We start from the raw sequence: 8,139 nt of genomic DNA, 5'->3' as shown, positions 1-8,139 counted from the left end.
CTGCTGCTTCGCCAACAGAAGCCCTCCCCCAAACGAAGTGCAGTGAGTCCAGGAGGACGAGAGGCCAGGCCAAAGTGCCCCTCGCCCAAGCGGGCTGTCGGGGAGGGAGGAAGGCAGGCCCCCTTCTATCTCTGGATGAAAAAAATCTGCAGCAAAACCTGCACCAGGAGGAATAAAAGAAAGAAAGAAAAAGAAAAGTGCAGGTTGGAGTGAAGAGCAGGTTGTATAGGAGGAGACCGCCACTGGGCGGGGCCTGGACCGGTGCGAGGAGCTGCCCCGCAGCCCGGGCAGCGTTTCCGAAGCCAGGACTGGGGTTGTCGGCCTTTGAGTTCCCTTGAACGCAATCGGAGACCAGGCGTGTCCCGCCAGACCCTTCAGATCCAGGCCAAACCCAAATCTGGGCCGCGCTTCCCCTTCGCCCCTGCATTCGTTGTGCAGTGATCGCAAGGCCCGGCCGGCTCCCCGCCCGGCGTGCGCAGGGGCGCTGGGGCGCTGTGTGCCCGGACCCACGCCCTTCCCGAGCCCGCAAACAGGAGGGCCGCCAGCGCTCGTGAGCACAGTGTACACTTTATTTCAGACTACAGGTTTCTGAACATAATAAAATCTTTGGCTTGTAGCGGCGGTTCAGTCTCGCAGTCTGTGGGGTCGTATTTCTCAACAAGTCTCCGGAAAACGAAAGGGGGGCAGAATAGACAGACCGACAGAAGGGGCCCGGGAGGTGGGGGAGAGGAGGTGGGCAGACACGAAAGGAAACACACTCACGCACACAAAGAAAAGTTCTAGAGAAACCAGGGCCAGCGATGCGGGTCGGGAGGCACCGGAGAAGCAATGACATTCAAATGAAAAAGGCAACGAAAACGAAACTGGGCTGGGGGCAGCGAGGCGGTGGGGGAGGGGATAAAATAATTATAATAATTATAATAATTATAACAATAATAATAAAGGAGATTAATAAAAATGTCCAGCAAATAGAGATCGCTACACGTATGTGTTTTCCTTACCTGAAATTAAATATATACAAGGTCGTAAGCGGTTTGGCTAGATAGAGCTTTAAGGAGTTCGCAGTTTCGTCCCTTATACTGTGAATAGAGAATAGATCTTATTTTTCGATAGCACCTGTCCAAGTCTTTCTCCCTTTTCAAAAATGCTGCGTTTCAACGTCATTGTCCATTCTGAGGCGCTCTTTCCGTCTCTCTAGCTCTTTTCCCTTCGCTCCCTCCCTCCTTTGAGCAGACGCTTTCTCCCCCAGCGAGGGGCCGGGAGGCGACGGCGGCGGTGCCGGGAGCGGGCGCGGGCGCGGCGGCCTGACCGCGCGGCCCCGGCCGGTGGCGGCTACTCGCTCTCGTCTTTGTCCTGGACCGTGGTGGTGGAGTGGTTGTACAGTCCCTGGGCCATGAGGTGCAGTGCCAAGCCGTTCTTAATGCCTGTGGCTTTCTTGATCTTGGCGCGCTTGTTCTGGAACCAGATCTTGATCTGGGACTCGTTGAGGCTGAGCTCCTGGGCCAGGGTCTGCCGCCGCTGCTCGGTGATGTAGCGGTTTGCCTGGAACTCCGCCTTGAGTCTCTGCAGCTGCTCGGCCGTGAACGCCGTCCGCGGCCGCTTGTCCTCCTTCTCGTTCTTCTTCTTCTTCAGCTTCCTGGTGCGCGGACCTGCAGCGGCGGAGAGGGCCGGGGTGGGGGTGGGGGTGGGGACGAAGGGCAGAAGGGAGGGGGGAGAGGGCAAAGGAAGCTGTGAGAATTGCATTGCGGAGCTGGGCCGCGAGCCCTGCGCTTCCGGGGCGATCTCGGAGGCCCTGCTGAACCCCTGGCTCCCTCCCGCCAGCCAATCCCTCGATCGAAGTGCCCCTCGCCAGACCACTGGGGTCTCTGGGTTCCCTTTGGGAGGGCAAAGGAGCAGTGAAAGAAAGCTGGTTGAGGTTGTAGGTGCACCCCACACCCCAATTCTCACAGGAAAGTCAGGGACAGACCGAAATCACATTTCCCGGCCAAGAAGGCAGGAATCCAAGATGAGGAGATATTTGGAGCTCATCTGGCCCAGCCCAGAGTTGGGGGTCAGGGGCCTGCTGTCCTCACAACCCCGGAATAGATAGGACTGGGGCAGTGAGGACAGGCCCTGGGGGAGTCGCCAGCCTACAAACTAATCTTCCTCTCCTCCTCAAGAATCGTACCTACAGGAGAACCTACAATAAGACCCCATCTGCTTGTAGCTATTGACCCCAGAAAACAACGGAATAGTGAGCGGGCTGGGAGAGGGCTGCTCAGCTCCAAAGTATTTGGTGTCTGCCCCCCGCCACCCCACCCTCCCACACACACCTCCTCGCCTTCTTTCTCTTTGGCCTAAAGGGAGCCTTTTCTAGGGTCTCAGGGATGCAGGGACCACCCCTTCTCTGAAGGAGAAGAAAAGGCCCTGATCCATCCTCATGACCCTGGACCCTGGGTTTTCAGCCTTGCCCCTTGGATGGTGCCAATAAGAAAAGGAGGGCCTTCCACATTCCTCTAACCGGCTGCATGGGGCAGCGTCTCCCTTATCTGGGTCTTCCTCATCTCCCCTTTGAACTGCTGCAATTTCAGGATTAAAAACTCCTGAATAACAAAAACAAGCCAGATTGGCTTTCTCTGCCTACTGATGGCATTTGCAAGGAGACTGCAGCCCCTTCCCCCATCCATGAGCAAAAAGAAGGAGAGGGAGGGAGACAGGGACAACCCAGAAAAAAAAAAAAAAACAATGTGCTTTGACCACCAGATAGGAATGGGAAGGGGCCACAGGAAACCTCCTCAGGAAGGTGAAGTTCCCCTCAAATACTAGTCTGGGAGGAGGGCCCACTGAGAAAGGAAGGAGGGAAAGAGGGAAAACCAGGAGAGGATTGAACTGTTGATGTGTGCCTCAAAAGCCTGCATCTCTGCCCACCCGCTTCCACACCCAAGTCTTCTGGCATTTACTTGCTGGGTGCTGCCTTGGATATGGTAGCTTGCTGAGCCAAGTTAAGTCCCTGTCAGGCCTGTTCATCTCTAAAACTGTCTGGAAAGAAGGATCTTTGCCGGCATCTCCAAACCTAGCTACAGAGAGGCAAGCTGGGCAGCCTATTCCTAGGGCAGGCAGGAGCCTGGGGTAACCAGCTGTCCTATGACAAAAGAGTCCAGGCCTAGCATACTGCAGCTACTCAGATCTGGGTCGAGGCTCATCCCCTCCTCCCCCAACTGCCCAAGCAGGAGAAGGAGCTGGTCCCCTACCTACCCAGGCCCATAAGAAGGAAAGTGGCCAAGAACAAAGCCAAGGCCCTCTCCAGAGCAGAACTGGGGTTTTGATTCGTAATTAGCTGAGCGGGGAGAAATAGCCCAGGAAATGCGCACAGCCCCGAAAAGGCCCCACTGCGCGTTGTGCATCCGGGACGTGTTGAAGTGTTGTATGTGTGTGCAGAGGCACGGAATCTTGTAATAAAATCGTAGTCTCCCGGCCAGCCCGAGCGGTGCAGCCTGACAGCTCAATCACTCTATCCATCAGGCGAGTCAATCAAAGCAGCTTTTCGGAGGTTCAGGGAGCCCGACGTGTCAATAACGGGGCTCGAGATGGCGGGAGCTGATAGTGCGCATCGATCCGCGCCCGGCCGGCAGCTGTGGGGCGGCGAGAGACCAGCCAGAGGAAAGCGGCGCGTGGCTACGTTGTTCCCGGCCCCCTGCCGGACCGGGTGCCTGGAGTGCTGATCTTGGGCCAAACCTTCTGCCGCTCCCCCAGACACTGCCGGCCGGGGCGTCGGGCAGGCCTTGGCCTTCTCTCCCGGAGCCCAGCTCAGGTCTCCTCCTCGGGTTCACCAAACGCGAGGGGCACACCGAAAAGTGGTGGAAGGAAAGCCGAGAAAAACAGGCCTACGGATGCCAGAAATCTGCTGGATGTGCGGGTGAAAAAAGGAAAGCGCCGCGCGGGGAGGATGTGGAAGCCGTTCCGCGGAGAAGCTACGGAGGAAACTGGCTCTCATGCCCTTGGCCATGCTTCCTGGCCTGAGCCTGACCTGTTTTCTCTCCTCTCCCACTGTTTTTCAGCTCCAGAAAACCAGGGGCTGCCAGCACTCACCTTTTTAGCAACTGCCTTTCCCTGGATTCTACCCACCCGGGTCAGACTCTTTTCGCTACTTGGCCGGGGGAGAGGGACGGCTTTCAGACGCTTTCCTCCCTGTCTTCCTGTGTGTTCCCGTATTTATCAATGTAAACGGTCTCTCCACAGAAAATATCGAGATGGTGTTTGTGTTTGTAAGGACACACAGTGAATATAATTTTTCTGAACAAGGCCTTCTCTGGTCAAATCTGGCCTCCGGACGATCAGGCTGGTGGGATTTCAGACACACATCACTAGGCCCACCTTCCTGCCATGTCTAAACACCCTGGAAAGAAAATCACTGACTATATACTTTTCCTAAGAATAATAAAGATAAGAGACAAAGAAGGCCCCAGGGATTCAGAGTTCAAAATCAAAGAATCGAGACTCGAGCCTCCTGTGCCACGAGCTGTAGCTTCTCGGGTGGTGGCCGCAGAGGCCAGGATCGCATAGCTGGGTGAACATTCGGTTGTGGCTGGAACTGGGGTGAGGAAGCAGGCGTGAGAGACTGGAGTACCCGAGGCCGGGTTTGCTCTCCCTAGCGCCGCAGCTTGGCGTTCTGGGGCGGTCCGCGGGGCCAGAAGGCATGGCGCAGCCCGGAGTTGGGTACTCACCGGAGGATGGACGATCCGAATAACGTGTGCAGTACACCCAGGCGGGCCATACGAGAGGCTGCTGCGAGTCAGTTTTGACCACGGGCCCGCCGTTGGCTGAGCCCATAAGTAGGATAGCCGGGTTGCCGTGCTCCGGGTATTTGGTGCCCTGCGCTCCGGGGCTCCCCGCGCCGCCTCCACTGCCGCCGCCACCGCTGTCCGAGGGCTTGGCTGCTGCGGCCGCCGCCGCCGCTGCCACTGCCGCCGCGGCCGCTGCCGCCGCCGCCGCCGCCGCTGCAGCCGGGTTCCCAGCTTTAGACGCGCCCGCGCCGGCAGCGGCTGGCTGGGAGCCGTCGGGTGGGCCACAGTTCGCGTCCGGAGCGCACAGGAGCGAGGCAGCGCCTGGCGCCCGGGTGCCCAACGGGTGGACAGGGTCTCTACCTGAGGCAGTCTGGCCTCTGTCACGCTCGACCCGGCCTCCTCCTCCTGCGCCTCCTCTGGCCGCCGCAGCCACCAGAAGCTGCGGTGGCGGCTGCTCCTTTTTGCAGCCAAAGTCCGGCCTCAGGATGTTGTCGATGAAAAAGTTGGTGGTGCGGTGCAGCTGGGCCGCTGGCTGCGGCTGGTGAGCAGGCGCCGCGAGATGCTGAGGCGGCGGGGGCGGGGGGTGTGGGGGGAGGTGCGGGTGGTGGGCCAGGGGCGGCAGGCAAGGCGCCGCCGGCGGCGAGGGGGGCGCAGGCTGCGGGGACACCGGCACGCTGTCTCCATCGCTGCCGCTGCTGCCGCTGGCGCCCGGACTGAGGCTCAGGCTGAGGCCGCCCGGAGTCGCCGCCGCCGCCGCCGCGCCGAGGCCCGAGTCGCGCTGACTTTTAGGTTCCGGCTGCTGTTCTTCCATGCTCGGCCGCCCCGCCGCCCCGGCCGCCGCGCCGGCCCCCGCCCCCACCGCCTCGCTCCCCACCCCACTTTGCCAGCGGCCCGTGGGGGTGCGCGGAGGAAGGAGGCAGGCGAAGCCCCAGCGAAGGCACGGGGCGGGTGCAGGAAAAAAGCTCAGGCGTCTGGCCTGGATCGCTCGCTCTTATCTAGCAGATAGATCTCGCTGTCTCTCCCTCTCTAATTTGTAGACATCCAGATATGGAGACACTTGGCTATTTCTTTTTTCTTTCTGCAACCAGATTCAATGATTTGATTTAAATGGGGAGTAAGCCACGGCCAAAAAAATGAAGGAAAAAAAGAAAAAGAAAAGGAAAAAGAAAGCAAGAAAAAGAGAAAAAAGCTCCAATAATTTTTTTCTTAAAGGGAAAAAATAATATTTAAAGTCTAGCCATCTTCCTAGGCAGTAGTGAAGGGTTTGACTTCCCCGAGTGTCACGCTCAGCTGTGCCCAGAGCGTGAGGCTGGCAGCGCCTTTAATCGCCTTTGCTTTTTTTGCAGGGAGAGCGCGTCTCCGCCAGCGCCGGGCTGGGTTTTTTTTTTTTTTTTTTTTTTTTCAAATCTCTGACAGCTCGGATCTTTGCACAAACTCTCTCGCTTAAAAAAAAAATCACCCAGGCACACTTTTTGCCTTCAAACCGGAAGCACGTGAGTCAGGGCCGCACGTGTGCGGAGCCAATGGCGAGCCGGGACTCGCGCTGACACTCGGGCCTCGGCCCAATGGGCGCGCGCGGGACTTTGCGGATAAATAATCCGGGGGCGTCAGCCGCGGGCGGAGAGGGGGCGCCGCGGCGCTGGCCCTGTGCGTCGGGTCCGCCCTCCCCCACCCGCGCCCGCACCCGCGTCCCTCCCCCTCCTTCAGGCCGGGACCGAGGAGGGGGCAGAAGAAACCCGGGAGGGGTGGATTTTGGGATGTAGGCAAATGGAGAAGCAACTCCACAAACAACTTGTTGGAGAAATGCAGGATTATGGGTCTGTGAGCTCCGGGAGCAGGGGCAGTAGGCAGGAGCCTGGCTGTTTTGCACCCCCACGCCTAAGAAACTCAGCTTTTTATTTTCTCCTCTGTCTCTGGTTGCTGTTACTGAAGGATGAGTGGTTGTTGTCACTGCCGGTTTGTGTGTTTGTGGGTCGTGTGGGTTTGGGTGTGTGTAGTGGAGGGAGGGGGAGTGAGACAAGGAGGTCGGTGATGTGAAATAGACCTACAGTTGGTTACTTTCAGAGGCGCAATTTATTTTTCACAAATAGCAAAATCTCAAAGGCCCGCTGCGCCTAGCTAGCGTCGCACGTTTACGTTTGTACGTCTCCTGCCGGCCCGCGCATTGCTTTCCCTTTGTGGGGAATCCGCACCCATGCCCTTCCCGGTCCAGACTTTCGACAACACCCTGGAGCTGCCCTGGCGCCATAGAGCCAAGCCCAGAGAGCTCGGAATAGCCCCAGAGCCAGCCTCCTGGACCTTCCCTGGCAGTGGGAGTCCGGGCAACGCAGATTAATCTCAGGAGGGCCCCGGGCCGGCGAGTCAGAACGCGGATGTGCGCTAGGCCCTAGCTTTTAGAGTTCAGGGTAACATCTGTGTTAGATTTCCCTGCAAAGTAAAATCAAATAAATAAAAGCGCTGCACCCCAAGTATTTGCCCTGGCCGGCTGAAGTTGTGAACAGGGAGTTTCCCTCAATTGCGGGGTAACTGAATTTCCTGGGATTGCTCCCAATTCCCTGGGTGCCTCCGGCTCCAGCCCTGTGCGTTCTTCCCTAGTTTGAGGGGAATGCGGTTCCTCCAGCTGCTATCATTCTCCCGTCTGCCGGGCTCTTTTTCGCTATTTCCTGGTCGAGGCACCCCCCAAATTTTCTCATAACTGGGAATGTGAGGGACGGGGCTGGCGTGTGGACTGAAGCTCTAGGCACCTGCGGGACTTGTCTCCGGAGTCGTTTTGGAGGACCAGTATCCGACTATGCTGAAGCCTGCGGTGGCCGAGAAAGGCGTCAGCAAACGAGGCCTTCGGGGTGTTATCTTAGAGCTCCAGCGGACCTCCTCGCCCTGAACGCCCTCCCCAACTGGGACAGTAGAGAAAGGATCTCTTTGGAAATACCGTCTATTTGTGACATGCGAAAGAATCCCCCTACCTCCAGTTTTCCAGAAAAGTCACAGAGGGTTAGGCTAGGAGGAACATGCAACTAAACTCACAACAAGCAGAACCACCACCGCAGTAGCTGAAGTTTCTCAAAAGGGCTGGTGGAGAGCAGGAATTTGTATTGGTCACCGCATCTTGGGAGCAGGCGAGGGTCCCCCGATTTCCGGGGCTGAGTTCCCGGCTAGGGGACTTGCAGCTTGCGCTGCAGCCTAGAGGAGAAAACCTCTCTCCCTAACGCTGCGCTGCAGTCTTCTCTACCTTCCCAAGCCGCCTCCAACCCCACCTTGGAGTCTCCCGAGTCCTCTTCAGTCACACACCCAAGGGCTCCCCGATATCTCCAGGCGCCCCCACCCCTTCTCCCCGAAATGGGGGTGGGATTTTATTTATATTTAAGTTCGCAAAATT

General features: G+C 57.9%; 1 protein-coding gene across 1 annotated transcript; it reads right to left on the bottom strand.

The window, feature by feature from the left end:
• Nucleotides 1-548: 548 nt before the first annotated feature.
• Nucleotides 549-6,061, bottom strand: EN1 (engrailed homeobox 1). Its single transcript, XM_055262549.1, has 2 exons — nucleotides 4,704-6,061; nucleotides 549-1,649 (listed from the first exon to the last, which is right to left on the bottom strand). The coding sequence occupies exons 1-2, from the start codon at nucleotides 5,572-5,574 to the stop codon at nucleotides 1,333-1,335; spliced, it is 1,188 nt and encodes a 395-aa protein (XP_055118524.1). The 5' UTR covers nucleotides 5,575-6,061; the 3' UTR covers nucleotides 549-1,332.
• Nucleotides 6,062-8,139: the final 2,078 nt, after the last annotated feature.

This window comes from Symphalangus syndactylus, chromosome 22 (genome assembly GCF_028878055.3).
Source record: "Symphalangus syndactylus isolate Jambi chromosome 22, NHGRI_mSymSyn1-v2.1_pri, whole genome shotgun sequence".
Taxonomy (NCBI): Eukaryota; Metazoa; Chordata; class Mammalia; order Primates; family Hylobatidae; genus Symphalangus; species Symphalangus syndactylus.
Note: the sequence above shows the minus strand (reverse complement) of the source record. Positions and strands in the feature narration are given on the sequence as shown.

Excerpts from the sequence above, each read along its gene's own strand:
- EN1 (XM_055262549.1), bottom strand. The coding sequence starts at position 5,574 with ATGGAAGAACAGCAGCCGGAACCTAAAAGTCAGCGCGACTCGGGCCTC. Across the intron at positions 1,650-4,703 it reads TTCGGATCGTCCATCCTCCG|GTCCGCGCACCAGGAAGCTG; the intron begins GTGAGTACCCAA and ends CCGCCGCTGCAG.